This window comes from Nerophis lumbriciformis, linkage group LG33 (assembly GCF_033978685.3).
Source record: "Nerophis lumbriciformis linkage group LG33, RoL_Nlum_v2.1, whole genome shotgun sequence".
NCBI classification, from domain to species: Eukaryota; Metazoa; Chordata; class Actinopteri; order Syngnathiformes; family Syngnathidae; genus Nerophis; species Nerophis lumbriciformis.
Window position 1 is genome coordinate 20,354,400 of NC_084580.2, and position 20,601 is coordinate 20,375,000.

The 20,601-nt window shown below is 40.2% G+C and overlaps 1 protein-coding gene across 2 annotated transcripts in view; it reads left to right on the plus strand.

Annotated features, from left to right (window-relative positions):
- The window catches only part of pfn2a (profilin 2a), a 28,188-nt gene extending 15,943 nt beyond the window's left edge, over positions 1 to 12,245 (plus strand). Inside the window, exons 2-3 of one of the 2 annotated variants that reach the window (XM_061928603.1) lie at positions 4,677 to 4,869; positions 11,384 to 12,245. In XM_061928603.1, coding sequence (XP_061784587.1) covers positions 4,677 to 4,869; positions 11,384 to 11,481 — 291 coding nt within the window. In that variant the 3' untranslated portion in view covers positions 11,482 to 12,245. The remainder of the gene's footprint in view (positions 1 to 4,676; positions 4,870 to 11,383) is intronic. The other variant, XM_061928604.1, reaches the window with a different exon arrangement.
- The last annotated feature ends 8,356 nt before the right edge of the window (positions 12,246 to 20,601 follow it).

The window sequence follows — 20,601 nt, forward strand, 5'->3', positions numbered from 1 at the left end:
CTGCACAAGCCACAACGACATCCTCGGTACAAAGCCCACATAAGGGCAAGGAAAAACTCACCCCAGTGGGACGTCGATGTTATTGACTATGAGAAACCTTGGAGAGGACCGCATATGTGGGTAACCCCCCCCCCCCCCCCCCCCCCCCCCTCTAGGGGAGACCGAATGCAATGGATGTCGAGTGGGTCTGACAATATTGTGAGAGTCCAACAGTTACGTTGGCATTCTGGTTTTCAAGCTCATGATTCCTGTGCTAAAGTTACCTTAGCTTCTAGTATTCCTGTGTAAGGCTGCAGCAACTAATCGATTAAAATCAATTATAAAAATAGTTGGCGATTAATTTAGTCATCGATTCGTTTGATCTATGCTATGCGCATGCGCAGAGGCTACTTTTTTTTTTAATTAATTTTTTTTTTTTAACTTTATAAACTGCAACATTTACAAACAGCTGAGAAACAATAATCAAAATAATAGGGGTGTAACGGTATGTGTATTTGTATCGAACCGTTTCGGTACGGGGGTTTCGTTTCGGTGCGGAAGTGTACCGAACGAGTTTCCACACGGACATATTAAATAGCGTACTGCATGTTGTGTAAACAATACTCAAAATGCCGGACATTTGAGGCATTTAAGAAACTCCGCACTGACAGCTCTGCAAAAGAGGACATGTCCGGTGAAAAGAGGACGTATGGTCAGTCTATCCTAGCCCATTAGCTGCTAGCATGCTAGCAAAAGAGGACTAGCAGCGATCGGTTTCACCGGACGTGAAACCGATTGCTGCTCACCTAGGTCCTGACCATGCGTCCTCTTTTCACCGGACATGTCCTCTTTTGCGGCGCTGTCGGGCGGTGTTTCTTAAATGCCTCAAATGTCCGGCATTTTGAGTTAGGGTTGTGTGTATTTTCAATGTACATTCAGGGTTAAGAAGGTTAAAAACACAACAAATTGTGCGTGCAGCAGCATTGGTGAGGGAGGGGCAGAGACAGAGAGAGAGCGAGAAAGTTGTGATAAAAGCGCATACTTTTTATCGATACATTTATCAGATATAATTTTTTATTAGCTATAGCAGGGGTGTCAAAAGTGTGCATTTTTGTAACATTTTCCTTGTTTTATTTGGCAAGTTGAAAGAACATATGTGGCGCCAGTATGCTGGTTTTTTCCCAATAGAATACTGGAACGGATAGAAATGTAGTTTGTCTCTTTTATCCGATTATTAATCGATTAATCGAAGTAATAGTCGACAGATTAATCGATTATCAAAATAATTGTTAATTGCAGCCCTATTCCTGTGCTAAGTAAGTTTTTGCTTTAGCTTCTTGTGCGAACGGCACGCTTTCCTTTTGTTTCGTTCTTGTCTGTTGTAATGTTTATGATTTATGAGAAATAAATCATCTCCTACCTGCACGCTTTCGTCCGGAGCCGTCAGTTTTGCGTCCCGGGAACTAACCGCAGCACCCCACCGTGACAAATGACTGAGCTACGTGACGTCATTTCTTGTGATGTCACACGGGGCATTTCTTGTCGGGACAGGAGTCGTTCCCAGAACCAACTCTTTTTCTTTACTATAGTGGTCTCGATAACGGGTACCGGTTCTCAAAAAGGGATTCGAGTCCGAGGACTCGGTTCTTTTCTTATCGAACAACCGGGGAAACCAGTTTCGAGCATCATCCCTAGTTGAGGATGTGAATCATTTGTCTAAAACATTCATCCTCCAACATTGATAGTGGCCTTATGTCGGTTACCAATTCAGAATAGCATCAGTCAATGCAGCCGCTTGCTGTGGTGTGCAACCCATCCTTTGTACCAAGTCGCTAATGCTGGGTTGTTTCTTTCTGAAATGAGAGAAACCATATAATGAACGTACATAGTAGCATCATTTACATGTAACTTAAAGGCCTACTGAAACCCACTAATACCGACCACGCAGTCTGATAGTTTATGTATCAATGATGAAATCTTAACATTGCAACACATGCCACTAAAGTGCAATTTTAAATATCCTGCTGAAAACGTCTCGGTATGATGACGCCTGCGCGTGACGTCCCGGATTGTAGAGGACATTTTGGGACAGCATGGTGGCCAGCTATTAAGTCGTCTGTTTCATCGCAAAATTCCACAGTATTCTGGACATCTGTGTTAGTGAATCTTTTGCAATTTGTTCAATGAACAATGGAGACAGCAAAGAAGAAAGCTGTAGGTGGGAAGCGGTGTATTGCGGCCGACTTCAGCAACACAAACACGGCCGGTGTTTCATTGTTTACATTCCCGAAAGATGACAGTCAATCTTTACCATTGGCCGGTGGAGAACTGGGACAACAGAGACTCTTACCAGGAGGACTTTGAGTTGGATACGCAGACGCGGTACCGTGAGTACGCATGCAGCTGCGGCTTCCAAACATTTGATCGCTCGCCCGTACGTGCGTGCCGCTATGTGCATGTCACGTACGTAACTTTGGGCACTTTGGGGAAAGATATGTGCTGTATGAACTTTGGGGAGGTGAACGGTACTTTGGGCTGTGGGATTGACTGTGTTGTGCAGGTGTTTGAGTTGTATTGGCGGGTTATATGGACGGGAGGGGGGAGGTGTTTGTTATGCGGGATTAATTTGTGGCATATTAAATATAAGCCTGGTTGTGTTGTGGCTAATAGAGTATATATATATATATACCGTATTTTCCGCACCATAAGCCGCCCTGGGTTATAAGCCGCGCCTTCAATGAACGGCATATTTCAAAACTTTGTCCACCTATAAGCCGCCCCGTGTTATAAGCCGCATCTAACTGCGCTAAAGGAATGTCAAAAAAACAGTCAGATAGGTCAGTCAAACTTTAATAATATATTAAAAACCAGCGTGATGTGGGCGCGCATGGAGTCATATATCAACATGGACGGAGCTGCGTGAAAAAAGCCACCCGGCCTCTTCGCGTAAACTTACCTTAACCACTCGCTCATCTTTTCTTCATCCATCCATCCCTTCGAGTTAGCTTTTATGATGACGCCGGCTGGAAAGGTCTCTTTTGGCAAGGTCTTCCTTTTGAATATCACCATGGGTGGAAGTTTCTGGCCATTAGCATGGCAAGCTAGAACCACAGTGAAGGATGACTTCTCATTCCCTGTGGTGCGAATATTCACCGTACGTGCTCCCGTTGTATCCACAGTGCGGTTCACAGGAATATCAAAAGTCAGTGGAACCTCGTCCATGTTGATAATGTTCTCTGGCCGGATCTTTTTTTCAGCTATCTTGTTTTTACAATATGCACGGAAAGTAGCCAGCTTTTCTTGAAAGTCTTTAGGCAGTTGCTGTGAAATAGTAGTCCGTGTGCGGATGGAGAGATTGCGTCTTTTCATGAACCGGAAACCTGTCGCTTAGTAGGAGCCATTTTGTGGTCTTTACAGATGTAAACACACAAAGGAAATGAAACGTAATATCCGCGCGCTTCTTCTTCTTCTACGCGGGCGGGTGGTTGCTTACAGTAGAAGAAGAAGCGCTTCCTCTTCTATGGGGGCGGGTGCTTACCTTGGCGGTTGTTTGCGTAGAAGAAGAAGCACTTCCTCTTCTACGGGGAAAAAATATGGCGGCTGTTTACCGTAGTTGCGAGACCGAAACTTTATGAAAATGAATCTTAATATTAATCCATATATAAAGCGCACCGGGTTATAAGGCGCACTGTCAGCTTTTGAGTAAATTTGTGGTTTTTAGGTGCGGCTAATAGTGCGGAAAATACGGTATGTCTTGTGTTTATTTACTGTTTTAGTCATTCCCAGCTGAATATCAGGTCCCACCCGCCTCTCACAGCATCTTCCCTATCTGAATCGCTCCCACTGCCCTCTAGTCCTTCACTCTCACTTTCCTCATCCACGAATCTTTCATCCTCGCTCAAATTAATGGGGAAATCGTCGCTTTCTCGGTCCGAATCGCTCTCGCTGCTGGTGGCCATGATTGTAAACAATGTGCAGATGTGAGGAGCTCCACAACCGGTGACGTCACGCGCATATATCGTCTGCTACTTTCGGTACAGGCAAGGCTTTTTTATCAGCGACCAAAAGTTGCGAACTTTATCGTCGATGTTCTCTACTAAATCCTTTCAGCAAAAATATGGCAATATCGCGAAATGATCAAGTATGACACACCTGCTATCCCCGTTTAAATAAGAAAATCGCATTTCAGTAGGCCTTTAAAAAGTTACGTACCGTGAGTTCTTCCCTTCATCCATGGCTCGCACATGTTTCTTCTTCAGGGGCTCCCGAAGTAATGTCCTTCCGTGCCATGCGAGGTCCATGCTGCACATTTTTCAGGAAACTGTCTTCTTTGAAGTCTTTAAAGTAAAGTATTCCGACACTTTTGACGACTTAGGTCGTACTCTTCTCCATTGAAGCATTAACCTCCAGATGTTTCTCCGTTGAACTATCGGTACTGTTTTCCTCCGCCTTTTTGAATGTTTCCAGGCAAAGGAGACGGCGTCGTCGCGTGAGCTGCACATGACACATCATTGGCTGGCTTACTGCCACCTCATCAGACGTAGCCGCAGCTCATGCGTATAGCATAGATCCAACGAATTGACGACTAAATGAATCGCCAACTATTTTTATGATCAATTAGTTGTGGCAGCCCTACATACATATCCTGTCCATGTCTAAAAAAAAAATGCTGAGTTTTATTTACTTGTGTGTTTCAGTCCCAGGAAATTGATATGCTCATCGGGAAAGATAGAGAGACCTTTTACACCTATGGTCTCACTTTGGGCTCAAAGAAGTGTTCAGTCCTCAGAGACAGCCTCCAGGATGACGGTGACTGGACAATGGACATCAGGACGAAGAGCCAAGGAGGAGAGCCTACATACAATATCTCTGTGGGACGAGCCGGGAAAGGTATATCAGCAAATTTTATTGTAAGATATGGGTACATCTGCGCTTTAGCTTAGGTTTGGAGCAATATAAAGACTAAGAGTACCTTCTAACATGTTTATGTATTCTAATGTTGTACTCCGGGTTTGCAAAAAGCAACAGCATTCTACTCTTGGTAATTCCCTTTGACTGATAAACTGTTGCAAATTGGGCTTAATTATTATTTTGCCTCCTGTAAGCCACGATTCGCCTCACATCAATCTTTTTTTTTTTCTCCCCTTTCTCTTTTTGGTCTCCCATGATCTGATGCGTTTCAACCTTTTCCCTCTAATCTATTTTCCATTACCTTCCAAATCTTTCATGGGTAAAGCCAGTCACTCAGTTGGCAAATTTTTGTTTTCGTTGAAGGCCAAGTGTAGAAAAGTCTTAGTACCGTATTTTTCGGACTATAAGTCGCAGTTTTTTTCATAGTTTTCCTTTATTATGCATTTTCGGCAGGTGCGACGTATACTCCAGTGCATACTTGCCAACCCTCCCGGATTTTCCGGGAGACTCCCGAAATTCAGCGCCTCTCCCGAAAACCTCCCGGGACAAATTTTCTCCCGAAAACCTCCCGAAATTCAGGCGGAGCTGGAGGCCACGCCCCCTCCAGCTCCATGCGGACCTGAGTCCGCTTTCCCACAATATAAAGAACGTCTACAGTAAAGCAGTCCGTCTGCCGTAAACACCAATGTTGTGACACTCTTAAACAGGACAATACTGCCATCTAGTGCATTTGATGAAAGCACTTTTGTGCGTGCCACACAGCAATGCATAATCAGAGAGGGTGTTCAGCATGGTTAGAAAAATAGTGACAGAGAATAGAACAAGGATGGACAATTCAACCCTTAACTCAACAATGAGTAGATGAGTGTTATGTGTGTATATGTGTAAATAAATAAACACTGAAATTCAAGTATTTCTTTTATTTATTTATATATATATATGTGTGTGTGTGCGTGTGTGTGTGTATATATATATATATATGTGTATATATATATATATATATATATATATATATATATATATATATATATATATTATAACTAGAATTCACTGAAAGTCAATTATTTCATGTATGTATGTATATATATATATATATATATATATATATATATATATATATATATATAGCTAGAATTCACTGAAAGTCAATTATTTCTTATATATGTATATATATATATATATATATACATTTTCTACCGCGTATTCCCTTCGGGGTCGTGGGGATATATATATATATATATATATATATATATATGAAATACTTGACTTGGTGAATTCTAGCTGTAAATATACTCCTCCCCTCTTAACCACGCCCCCGCCCCAACCACGCCCCCCGCACCCACCCCCCACCCCCCACCTCCCGAAATTGGAGGTCTCAAGGTTGGCAAGTATGCTCCAGTGCGACTTATACTCCGAAAAATACGGTACATAAGAAGGCTTTTGTGTATTGTATTGTTTTAAGTAGTAAAGCTGCACTAAGCTCTGCAGACTTATCAGGTATGTTCGTTGTCTTTGCAGCTATTGTTTATGCCTAACATAAAAAGCAAAAGTTTTTAGGCCCTTTTCATCTCTATTTTTCTATCCGGAAATCACTTTTTTGTCATCTTGTAATACAGTTGCAGTTTTTTGAAAAACAAACAGGGGTGTCCAAACTTATTCCCGCAAGACTTTCCTATTTTATAAGGAATCTGGCCTGCGGGGGCAACTACTAATAGTCTAATTATTTGCAATTTCGCCGCCCTTCATGTGGACATTTTGAGTATATCAGGTCAATTACAATGGATTTCCCATAGTGTGCACAGCACAGCAATTACTTATGACCCAATCCAAACAACCTTTCCCGCTCATGTTGTGAACTGCAGCCAACACAAAAAGACCATGTGTGTTGACTAGGGGTGTAACAGTATGTGATTTGTATCGAACCGTTTCGGTACGGGTGCTTTGGTCCGGTCCGGAGGTGTACCAAACGAGTTTCCACACGGACATATTAGGTAGCGTACAGCATGTTGTGTAAACAATGCACACCGAGGCACAACACACGGCATTTCTAGCAACGACAACATGTAAAAGCCAGAGCTGGAAGACCCTCCTGCCTCGTTAAGATCTCCCGTTTGGGAACACTTCGGCTGCGCGGTGCGATACAACAATGGAGGACGGAGGTTTGCCGACATTATTCAGCAGCTGCTTCTGCCAACACGTCAAACATGCTAACCCATTTGAAGCGGCACCACCCCCAAGTAAACATCGCTTCAACAAAGGTAAAAACGAGCAAACAGCTCCCACCTCTCACTGCCAAGTTAGCCAGGCTGGGGCGGGGCGGAAGAAAAGTTAATCTGAGGCTGAGTTGACTTGAAACTGTTTAAAGGGGAACATTATCACAATTTCAGAAGGGTTAAATGTTTTGGCCATTAAAGGCCCTTCATTTCAAGATTTCAACTGTGATCAGGCTTTAAAGGGGAACATTATCACAATTTCAGAAGGGTTAAAACCATTAAAAATCAGTTCCCAGTGGCTTATTTTATTTTTCGAAGTTTTTTTTCAAAATTTTACCCATCACGCAATATCCCTAAAAAAAAAAAAAGCTTCAAAGTGCCTGATTTTAACCATCGTTATATACACCCGTCCATTTTCCTGTGACGTCACATAGTGATGCCGATACAAACAAACATGGTGGATAGAACAGCACGTTTATAGCGACATTAGCTCGGATTCAGACTCGGATTTCAGCGGCTTAAGTGATTCAGCAGATTACGCATGTATTGAAACGGATGGTTGTAGTGTGGAGGCAGGTAGCGAAAACGAAATTGAAGAAGAAACTGAAGCTATTGAGCCATATCGGTTTGAACCGTATGCAAGCGAAACCGAGGAAAACGACACGACAGCCAGCGACACGGGAGAAAGCGAGGACGAATTCGGCGATCGCCTTCTAACCAACGATTGGTATGTGTTTGTTTGGCATTAAAGGAAACTAACAACTATGAACTAGGTTTACAGCATATGAAATACATTTGGCAACAACATGCACTTTGAGAGTGCAGACAGCCCATTTCAGGCGCGCTAAGAACATATATTTTTCCACGATTTCAGCACTAAATAGACACAAAATACTGCATTACACAAGACTACCCGAATGTACTCGAATGATTGAAAAAAATAAATGTTTTTAAGCTAAATTATTGGTAAACACAGTTTATGTATAATAATTTACGTAAAACCGCGAGTAATGAATAAAGTTTTCATCAATTAATATATTCTGTAGACATACCCTCATCCGCTCTCTTTTCCTGAAAGCTGATCTGTCCAGTTTTGGAGTTGATGTCAGCAGGCCAGGGAAGCTAGGGTCTATATTCTTCTCTTCATCATCTTCGTTGGCATAAGGGACGGTAGAAGCGGTGTGAGCCAAGACATCCAGGGGGTTTAGCTCGCTCGTCTGCGGGAACAAACTGCCGCCATTGCTTGCCGTGCTACCGAGGTCCTTTGTCCCTGAATTGCTCACACACTCCGGCAGATTCAATGGGGGTCTGGCGGCAGATTTCTTTGACTTTATCGTTGGAAATGCATCTGCTTTGAGTGTCGCAGGATATCCACACATTCTTGCCATCTCTGTCGTAGCATAGCTTTGGTCGGTAAAGTGTGCGGAACAAACAACCGACCATTTCGTCGGCTTTCCCCACACCCTCGTATTTTGAACAAATTTCGTCCAATTTCTTTCCACTTTCGTATCTTTGGGCCACTGGTGCAACTTGAATCCGTCCCTGTTCGTGTTGTTACACCCTCCGACAACACACCGACGAAAGTGAGAAAATGGCGGATTGCTTCTCGATGTGACGTCACAACGTTTAATTCGCCAAAATTCACCCATTTAGAGTTCGGAAATCGGTTAAAAAAATATGTGGTCTTTTTTTCTGCAACATCAAGGTATATATTGACGCCTACATAGGTCTGGTGATAATGTTCCCCTTTAATGTTGCACTTTTTGTATGTAGAAGAAAAGTTTTGTCATTTTATTTAATCTGAGCAACAACTTGAGGCAGTTTAATGTTGATTAACGTGGACCCCGACTTAAACAAGTTGAAAAACTTAATGGGGTGTTACCATTTAGTGGTCAATTGTACGGAATATGTACTGTACTGTGCAATCTACTAATAAAAGTCTCAATCAATCAATCAATCAAAAAAAGCACTTTATGTAGAAAAAGGTTTTGTTCAGAAACCATTCTGAGCCTTATCTTATTTAGTTTTTATTTTATATATGTTGACCACATTAACCCTGGCCATGGACCCTGTGTGTATATGTATGTTATGCCATTGTTTACAAATTTGGTAAATAAATATCCAAAAAATTTATATTTTGTTGTTTTCTTACTGAAATGAACTGAACCGTGACCTCTAAACCGAGGTACGTACCGAACCGACATTTTTGTGTACCGTTACACCCCTAGTGTTGACACATGGTCACACATAACACAACCTGTTCGTTGAACTTGGTGGGTATTATAAAACACGTCAAATAGACACACAATTTGAATTTATACCCATTTAAATCCTGTATGATGGGGGAAAATACAGAATACTTGCTCCACACTTATCCATGTTGGTGCATTTTAGCGGCTTGATATTTCTGATTGATTACAAAATTTTAAGGATGTTGTCACGGAAGCAAACAAGGTTGGGGTCAAACTTTCACATACTCTTAATATCCAGTTATATTAATCCGTATATATAATGTGTGTATACATTAAGGGTGTAACGGTACGTGTATTTGTATTGAACCGTTTCGGTACGGGGTCGGAGGTGTACCGAACGAGTTTCCACACGGACATATTAAGTAGCGTACCGCACGTTGTGTAAACGAGGCACAACACACGGCATGCTAGCAGCTAACGGGCTACGATAGACTGACCATACGTCCTCTTTTCACCGGACAGGTCCTCTTTTGCGGGGCTGTCCGGGCGGAGTTTCTTAAATGCCTCAAATGTCCGGCATTTTGAGTTAGGGTTGCGGGTATTTTCAATGTACGTTCAGGGTTAAGAAGGGGTTAAAAACAAAACATTGTGGAGGTGTCCGCAGCAGCATTGGTGAGGGAGGGGCAGAGACAGAGAGAGAGAGAGAGTTATGATAAATGCGCATGCGTCGCCAGGCTCTGCTTTTTATCCATAGATTTATCAGATTTAATTTTTTATTATCTATAGCAGGGGTGTCAAAAGTGTGCCCCGGAGGCCATTTGCGGCCCACAGCTAATGTTTTAAAGGCCCACGGCACATTCTAAAAATACTATTAAAATAAACAAAAACATAACAAAAGTGAAATACAAAAGCTTAAAGGTTAAATGTAATTTAGAAAAAGTTGCAAGTTGACTAATAAAACAAAGCTGTTTTTTTTTTTCTTTCAAACTGTCATTGCTCTAAACATAATATTGAATCAAAATCAATGTTATTATGAATTATTGACCTATCCAAGGTACCGATTACTTCACATCAAATATTCCACTAAGAAAAATATTTTTGGTGAAAGATTTTGCAAATTTGGTAAATAAATAACCCAAAAATGTATATTTTGTTGTTTTCTTACTGTACCGAAAATGAACCGAACCGTGACCTCTAAACCGAGGTACGTACCGAACCGACATTTTTGCGTACCGTTTCACCCTTAGTATACATGTATACACTCACAAATACGTTTGTATATACAGTACAGTCCAAAAGTTTGGACACACCTTCTCATTTAATGCGTTTTCTTTATTTTCATGACTATTTACATTGTAGATTGCCAGGCATCAAAATTATGAACACATGTGGAGTTATGTACTTAACAAAAAAAAAGGTGAAATAACTGAAAACATGTTTTATATTCTAGTTTCTTCGAAATAGCCACCCTTTGCTCTTGATTACTGCTCTGCACACGCTTGGCATTCTCTCCATGGGCTTCGAGAGGTAGTCACCTGAAATGGTTTTCACTTCACAGGTGTGCTTGAAGCTCATCAAGAGAATGCCGAGAGTGTGCATGTTTTCAGTGATTATTACCTTTTTTTTGTTTAGTACCGTATTTTTCGGACTATAAGTTGCAGTTTTTTTCATAGTTTGGCCGGGCTCCAGTGCGACATATGTTTTTTTTTCCTTCTTTATTATGCATTTTCGGCAGGTGCGACTTATACTCCGGTGCGACTTATACTCCGAAAAATACGGTACATAACTCCACATGAGTTCATTCATAGTTTTGATGCCTTCAGTGACAATCTACGATGTAAATAGTCATGAAAACTCATTGAATGAGGAGAAGGTGTGTCCAAACCTTTGGCCTTTATTGTATATGCAAGTTACTTTACATGCAGTAGGCTTTGGGCAAACATTTTTTTTTGCCCCGAGTCAACAAGTTTGGACACTCCTGGTTTAGCTTGTCCTTCCTCACACTGCTGGTGAAAATCTTGGGATGCTTACTTTAATTTCTCACCTTTTTTCTTAACTATGCCCTCTTTTCCATCTCTTCTCTTCCAGTTTTGGTTCTTGTAATGGGCAAAGAAGGGGTCCACGGAGGCGGCTTGAATAAGAAGGCTTACTCAATGGCAAAATACTTGAGGGATTCGGGCTTTTAATGTTTCCAGGCTCATTTAGGTAAAAATTGAGGGACAAAAAGAAGAGAAAAAGAAATATTTGCTGTTAAGATTTCCCCTGCAAGCGGTCAAATGTCATGGAAACCTTTTTTTAATAGCATTGACGAGTGGTAAGATCCTGACAACTGGTCCTCGCCCTCCATCTTATCGGGGCGGGGACTCTTCAGTTTTGTTCATTTTCTCTCTTATTTTTTTTTTCCTTATGTGCCGCAGCATTGGTTATAGTCATGGGAAAGGAGGCGGTCCATGGTGGAAATCTTAACAAGAAAGCACATAATATGGCGGAGTTCCTGAGGAGGGCTGGGTATTAAGCAACCTCACCATCCATCAACTTAACCGCTCACTCCAACTCACATTGTGTTGACACTACTTCCAGGATTTAAAGGACAAACAACATTTCTTCCTACCCCGCTCCGTTTTATACACAGCCCACGACCTCCTTCCTCCACACCAATGTTGTACTTGACTTTATTTTGACACTACAGTAATGGCATGTTCAATAAAATTGTTTAAATGTTCATCCACCAAAGGAGCGTCCAAAAGAAAGAGGGAAAAAAAAGACCACTAAGTGAAATAAAGATTTGAATCTGCCTTGTATAAAATCTGCTTTGCTAATATGTCATTTTAAAAGGCTCGGCCCCATTTATCAGCATGTCTGCGTTGAAAAGTTGCATGCATCTCTGCTTCATCGTAGTCCTCCCAGCCTCCAACTAAAATAAACAAGCTGACAAGGTCCTGCATTTGTGTACCGATTTTCCACTCGCCTTGTTTTTACCATCACAAGCTCTTTGCTGTTGTACCTGAATATGGTCTTGAAGATGTCGTGTTGATTTGTCGTTTTGAGTGTTGTCTTGATACTTCAACACATTCTGGAGCCACAGTTGGCATTCCACCTCCGTGGCATCTCATCTTTGTCAGCCCCAGCTCCTGCGATTTGTCAAAATTGGTTGTCGATCACTCCTCGCCCCAACACTCCACCCCGCTTGGACCAGTCGTCGATGTACGAGGGTGTCGATTCCCCTCATTCTATGATTGTTGGCATCGCCTGTTGACCGTAGAACACTAGGACAGCTTCAGAAAGTTGTAAAATGTCTCCTTTTTAGACTTCAATACTACAATTTTTTTTCCATCACTAATAGATTTTCATTTTGGCTAACTTTTGTCTTCATTAACTACTAAAAACTACATGAATGCATATTGACTGCAAACAAAGGCTGTTGGCTTCCAACACCTTGCTATTATTTGCCTTGTGCTTTCGTCATTAAAGATGTAATCACCAATTGTCATCGTACGGTATTTAGAAGTAATCTAGGTAACAAAAAAGTTTAAAAAAAAAAATGCTGTGTACACTAAAAGCTGTTGGAATAAGAACATGTGTAAGATGTCTTGTGATCAATTTCCGAGAATTGTGTATTCAGTGCCATAAAATCAAATCTGACGTGTTGCTACGAGTTGGATTTTTACCTGCTGCCCCGGAAAGGTATAACTTCTAATGGCACTTTCCTAAGGGATGTTTTGGCATCAGTCATCTCCAGACTTTGTGGAATATGTACAGAATTAAAAGAGAGAGAGAGAAAGATAACGTGTTTGTGTCTTTTGTGCTTAGGAAATCATTCTTATAAAACCTGCTCAGTGGCCTTGTGGTAGAGCAGTGGTTCTTAACCTGGGTTCGATCGAACCCAAGGGGTTCGGCAGAGCCTCCGCCCAACTCATCGTGTAAATAAAAACTTCTCCCTGTCGGCGTGTTATGGATAACCCCAAACAATGTTCCCTTTTAATTTTCCATATGGGAGACATGAAACAAAAATCTCTATGTAGGTCTGCCTTAGACCTAGATTTCATACATTGACGTCCTTCAGCAAAAATCAACAGGAAGTTGGCAATTCCCCCTTCAAAACAAAAAGTTAGTAAAAACAGTCTTTTTTTGCCTCTTTGAGCTGTAATTTGACCCCCTTAACATGCTTCAAAACTCACCAAACTGGACACACACATCAGGACTGGCAAAAATTGCGATCTAATAAAAAACCCAACCCCAAAACTCAAAATTGCGCTCTAGCGCCTACTGGGAAGAAAACACAGACACAACTGTTTCTAGGAAGAAAACACAGACAAAACTGCCTGTAACTTCCAGTAGGAATGTCTTAGAGACATGAAACGAAAATCTCTATGTAGGTCTCACTTAGACCTACATTTCATATATTGACAACCCCCAGCAAAAATCAACAGGAAGTTTGCAATTCTCCCTTCAAAACAAAAGTTTTGTAAAAACCGGTCACCTATTTTCAAACATTATCTCCTCTGAGCGCGTTTGTCATGTCGGCTTCAAACTAGCACAGGAGAGAGATTGAACCCCTCTGATTAAAAGTTGACCAAAGAGTTTTAATTACTGCTCCGGTTTGGATTTTATGTGCCGTCAAAGTCGGTCCCGTCCATCGCTGCTTGCAGCTTTAATTTTTTGTTTGTTTTTTAATGTTTAGTGTTTTACTGAATATGGAAAAAAAACAGTACCAAAGTTGATTTTACGGTAAAAATTTAACCATGAATCTATTGTCAATTTTACAGTCTACAATTTGGTTGATCATTTGATTTGAAATCATAAGTCAAGCAGATATTTAAGTCCAGTATTTATCTTTATTTGAACAAAAAGTATTTTTGCAATACATTATATAATATTTAGATTTTGATAATATTGAATTTTAAAAGATACGCAATTGCATGCAGTGCGTGATTTTTAATGTCAAAAGGGAAAGAACAAATATGGTTAGTAAGAAAAGATTAAGCATTTTATTAACGCATATCATTTCCAGGCTTTCGCGGGCCACATAAAATAATGTGGCGGGCCCCCGGCCCTAGAGTTTGGCACCTGTGTACTAAAAGACAACTTGTCTTTTAGTAGTAAGCAAACAAAGGCTCATAATTTGTCTGCTGACGTATGCAGTAACATATTGTCATTTCTCATTCTATTATTTTGTCCAAATTATGAGGGACAAGCGGTAGGAAATTGTTTATTAATCTACTTGTTCATATCTGGTTATTTTCTGTTCTAACATGTTCCATCTACACTGTTACAATGTAATACACACATTTTTTTCTGTTGTTTGGATGATGCCACATTTGGGTATCAATCCGATACCAAGTAGTTACAGGATCATACATTGGTCTTATTTAAAGTCCTCGTGTCCATGGACGTATTTCCTGAGTTAATAAATAAAATATATATTTTTTTAAAAGGGAAAACGATTTTGTGACGATAAAAATATCAATGTATCAAACAATGTTCCCTCTAATTTCCCATATGTGTGAGCAAACGCAAAAACTCCTTGAGCATTCATGTGGAGCACATGCACCGTGGTCACACCTGTCCCAAACCTGACTAAATAAGTTCAATGTTTTATTATTGTAATCAAATGACAGCAGTCATTTCCATGAGATTATTTTCTAATATAAGTGTTTTGGCCCACTTACAATGACTATAACATTGTTTTTCATGGATTGTAATTACAGCAAAGTGGTCTTGCCGCTGGGCCTTAGGCCTGTCGCACCTCCGCCGGTGCCTGTGGTGGACTGTGCATGGCAGGGACGTCCTCTTCCCTGAGGCAGGCCTAAACCTGACCGCACACCAGAAAAGGTTTTGCTGCAGGGTCTTCAGCTGGGGACCACCTCTCATTGATGTTTCGCCCCTTAGCCCAGAACATCTCCCGGTGGCGGGGCAGTGAACAGGGACGTCTCCCTGACACCCCCCTGCAGCAAAACCTACTTGGATGTTGCTCCCCAAGCCTTGTCGCGTCGTTTGAGCCAGAGCCAGTCTGAGAGCTCCTTGGTGGATCTGCTCAGGGTGGCTCCACGTAGTCCCAGGTCCTTGACCAGACGTGGTGTTGATCTGCCCACAAAGCCTCTGGCTCCCACCTCCACCGGATACAGTCTCACCCTCCATCCACTTTCTCTGCACTCCGCGACCAGGTCTGCATACTTTGCCTTCTTTCTCTCGTAGGCAGCTTCCAGTCCCTCCTCCCATGGCACTGTCAGCTCAATCAGTACTACTGACTTCAGAGCTGCAGACCACAGCACCACATCTGGTCTTAAGGTGCTGCTGCATATCTCCTGTGGGAACTGGAGCTGCCTACCCAGGTCCACTTCCATCTTCCACGCCGCCCCTGGAAATAATGTGTACCCCTTTCAGATATCTCATTTAGTTCCCACTAAAACCTTCACATGTTGCACAATGAGATGTAAACATGGGATCATGTGTACATTCCTGTAACTTTCCGTTTGTAAAATGTATCTTTATTAGTATTTCTTTATATATAATATCATTTTATGATTACGATTTCTGGCGCATATGAAATTGGTGGGGTTCGGTACCTCCAACAAGGTTAAGAACCACTGTGGTAGAGTGTCTGTCGTCATCATACCAAAGACTATAAAAATGGGACCTTGCTCGGCACTCCGCTTCAAGGGTTGGAATTGGGGGTTGAATCACCAAATGATTCCCGAGCGAGGCCACCGCTGCTCACTGCTCCCCTCACCTCCCAGGGGATGGGTCAAATGCAGATAGTAATTTTACCACACCTAGTGTGTGTGGGACTATCAGGCATACTTGCCAACCCTCCCGAATTTTCTGGGAGACTCCCGAAATTCAGCGCCTCTCCCGAAAACCTCCCGGCACAAATATTCTCCCGAAAATCTCCCGATTTTCAGCCGGAGCTGGAGGCCACGCCCCCTCCAGCTCCATGCGGACCTGAGTGAGGACAGCCTTTTTTCACAACGGGAGGACAACAGGGTGACAAGAACTAAATCATCCAGACTAGAGACAAATTGTATTATTATGTTTATCTTTCCTAAAAATATATATATTTATTAATTAAAAATTAAAATGTACTATATTTTGCTAAAAACATCAAAATTAATTGTATTTTTATTTGTATTTTTTCTGACTCCTTATTACATCCAGCCATAGAATTAAAATAAACATATTTGAAATAATTTTAAATTATCGTAATAATTCATTTAAAATGACCATATTTAATTATTAAAATAATTGCTTGTTCATCAACAACTTTAGCATTTTATTCATTACATTTTGAAGCTCTCAGAAGCCAAGTTATGTTATATTCCTTAATATTTATTTATGCAAGTTTGAAGTATCAATTATCCAAACAGTTTTGTTTGCATATTTTCAGGGTTAGGGTTAGGGTTATATATATGTATATATATATATATATATGTATATATGTATATATGTATATGTATATGTATGTATATATGTATATGTATATATATATATATGTATATATATATGTATATGTATATATATATATGTATGTGTGGGAAAAAAAATCACAAGACTATTTCATCTCTACAGGCCTGTTTCATGAGGGGGTTCCCTCAATCATTAGGAGATTTTCTCCTGATGATTGAGGGAACCCCCTCATTAGGAGATTTTCTCCTGATGATTGAGGGAACCCCCTCATGAAACAGGCCTGTAGAGATGAAATAGTCTTGTGATTTTTTTCCCCACACATACATATATTGCGCTCTACTACGGTATCGAGCACTATTTTTTGGATAACCTTATTAAGACATATATATATATATACATACATATATATATATATATATATATATATATATATATATATATATATATATATATATATATATATATATATATATATATATATATATATATGTGTGTGTGTATGAAATGCTTGACTTGGTGAATTCTAGCTGTCAATATACTCCTCCCCTCTTAACCACGCCCCCCGACTACGCCCCCCCACCTTCCTCCACCCACCCCCTCCCGAAATCGGAGGTCTCAAGGTTGGCAAGTATGCTATCAGGTTACTTAACATTAACTTTATCCAAATGTACTTTAAATTTGCAGCTGTTTACTCAAAAATTAAGATTTTATACCAAGGGTGTCCAAACTGTGGCGTGTCATTAGTTGAATAAAGGAGTATGGCCCTTATGGGGGTCTGACGTCATTTTAAATAACTGACAACATAGCATAACTGCTTCATCTTTGCTGCCATCTTGTGGTCAACACGAGTAATTTAGATCAATGACCATCCATGTCAATACACTGTATACAGGCCACCAAATAGAACAGCATTTATATATATATATATATGACCCAATCCAATTAATTTAGTAGTCACACATAACACAACCATTGAACTTTGTTGATATTATTAAAAAAAATGTCCAAGCACAACACATAATTAAAAAATACACCCATTTAAATCCCCTGCAATTCATGATGGTAAATATGCAAAACACCTTACACTTTTTAGCTGCTTGATATTTCAGTTTACAAAACTTTTTATGAAATTTATATCCATTTTATTGATATGACGTGTATAGATTAGGGCAGTGGTTCTTAACCTTGTTGGAGGTACCGAACCCCACCAGTTTCATATGCGCATTCACCGAACCCTTCTTTTAGTGAAAAATAAAATGTTTTTTTTTCAAATTCAAGACAAAGTTATATGTTTTTGGTAACACTTTAGTAGGGGGAACATATTCTAAGTAACAAAAGACTTAATTTAGAGTTATTTGGTTAGGGTTAGGGTTATAATAAGGCCATGCCGAATAAGGCATTAGTAAGTACTTAATAATGACTAGTTAAGAGCCAATATGTTACTAATTTGCATGTTAATAAGCAACTAATTAATGGTGAATATGTTCCCCATACTAAAGTGTTACCATGTTTGTTTTACTGGTGCACAAAATGAACCGTGCATGAACATCACCTTGTTCAAAGAACAAAACCAACACAGTGCATAAACTCACAACAAATTACACACCTGCAAATCAGTCTGACTTCTGTTGTTGCCGTATCCGTAATAAGTTTTATTTACACGATGAGTCGGGTGTGTCTCGACCTCCGCCGAACCCCTGAAACCCGACTCACCGAACCCTTAGGGTTCGATCGAACCCAGGTTAAGAACCACTGGATTAGGGTCACCCCCATTCCACCAAAATGCATTTTGATACTTTTCTAAATTAGGGGGAATACAAAAATGGCGTTATTTTAACAAAAAGTCTTACGGTACATTGAACATATGTTTCTTATCGCAATCGAAGAACAATTTTAAATTAAAGCTGCAAGCAGCGATGGACGGGACCGACTTTGACGGCACATAAAATCCAAACCGAAACAGTAATTAAAACTCTTTGGTCAACTTTTAATCAGAAGGGTTCAATCTGTCTCCTGTGCTAGTTTGAAGCCAACACGACAAACGCGCTCAGAGGAGTTAATGTTTGAAAAAAGGTGACCGGTTTTTACAAAACTTTTGTTTTGAAGGGGGAATTGCAAACTTCCTATTGATTTTTGCTGGAGATTGTCAATACATGAAATGTAGGTCTAAGTGAGACCTACATAGAGGTTTTTGTTTCATGTCTCTAAGACATTCCTACTGGAAGTTACAGGCAGTTTTGTCTGAGTTTTCTTCCTAGGAGCCGTTGTGTCTGTGTTTTCTTCATAGGGGGCGCTAGAACGCAATTTTGAGTTTTGGGGTTGGCTTTTTTTTATTAGATCGCAATTTTTGCCAGTCCTGATGTGTGTGTCCAGTTTAGTGAGTTTTGAAGCATGTTAAAGGGGTCAAATTACAGCTCAAAGAGGCAAAAGTGACTGTTTTTAGTAAACTTTTGTTTTGAAGGGGGATTTGCCAACTTCCTGTTGATTTTTGCTGAAGGATGTCAATGTATGAAATCTAGGTCTAAGTCAAAACTACATAGAGGTTTTTGTTTCATGTCTCTACGACATTCCTACCGGAAGTTACAAGCAGTTTTGTCTGTGTTCTTCCTAGGGGGCGCTAGAGCGCAATTTTGAGTTTTGGAGTTTGGTTTTTGATTAGATGGCAATTTTTGCCAATCCTGATGCGTGTGTCAAATATGGTGAGTTTTGAAGCATGTTAAGGGGGTGAAATTACAGCTCAAAAAGGCGGCGGAATAATAATAATAATAATAAAACGCACAAAATACAATAGGGTCCTCTGTCCCAAAGGGACACTGCGGTCCCTAATAAAATAGTGAACATACTAGACCAGGCGTGTCAAACTCGTTTTCTTTGAGGGCCACATCGCACTTATGGTTGCCCTAACAATGAGTAATATATAAATATACATGTATATATATAATATCGTATTTTTCGGAGTATAAGTCGCACTGGAGTATAAGTCTCATTTTTTGGGGTAATGTATTTGATAAAAGCCAACACCAAGAATAGACATTTGAAAGGCAATTTAAAATAAATAAAGAATAGTGAACAACAGGCTGAATAAGTGTACGTTATATGAGGCATAAATAACCAACTGGTATGTTAACGTAACATATTATGGTAAGAGTCATTCAAATAACTATAACATATAGAACATGCTATACGTTTACCAAACAATCTGTCACTCCTAATCGCTAAATCCCATGAAATCTTATACGTCTAGTCTCTTACGTCAATGAGATAAATAATATTATTTGATATTTTACGGTAATGTGTTAATCATTTCACACATAAGTCGCTCCTGAGGAGAGTCGCACCCCCGGCCAAACTATGAAAAAAACTGCGACATATAGTCCGAAAAATACGGTACATCAACAATATATATATTTTTTTACATAAGCTGCAAAAAAAATATTTTAATTTTACTGTAAAAGCAGTGTTTTTTTTTGTTTTTTTTACAGCATATAGAATGGAAAAACAATACCACGGTTTTTAGCGGTAAAATTCAAGCAAAATAGCTGCCGGTTTGTTTCTTTATACTGTAAAATCTTGTTTTAATGTTTTTAGGGACCGCAATGTCCCTTTGGGACAGAGGACCCTATTGTATTTGTAAGGTTGTATTGTTATTATTCCGCCACCTCTTTGAGCTGTTATTTGACCCCCTTAACATGCTTCAAAACTCACCATATTTGACACACACATCAGGACAGGCGAAAATTGCCATCTAATCAAAAAACCAAACCCCAAAACTCAAAATTGCGCTCTAGCGCCCCCTAGGAAAAAACACAGACAACACTGCTTGTAACTTTCGGTAGAAATGTCGTAGAGACATGAAACAAAAACCTCCATGTAGGTCTGATTTAGACCTAGATTTCATACAT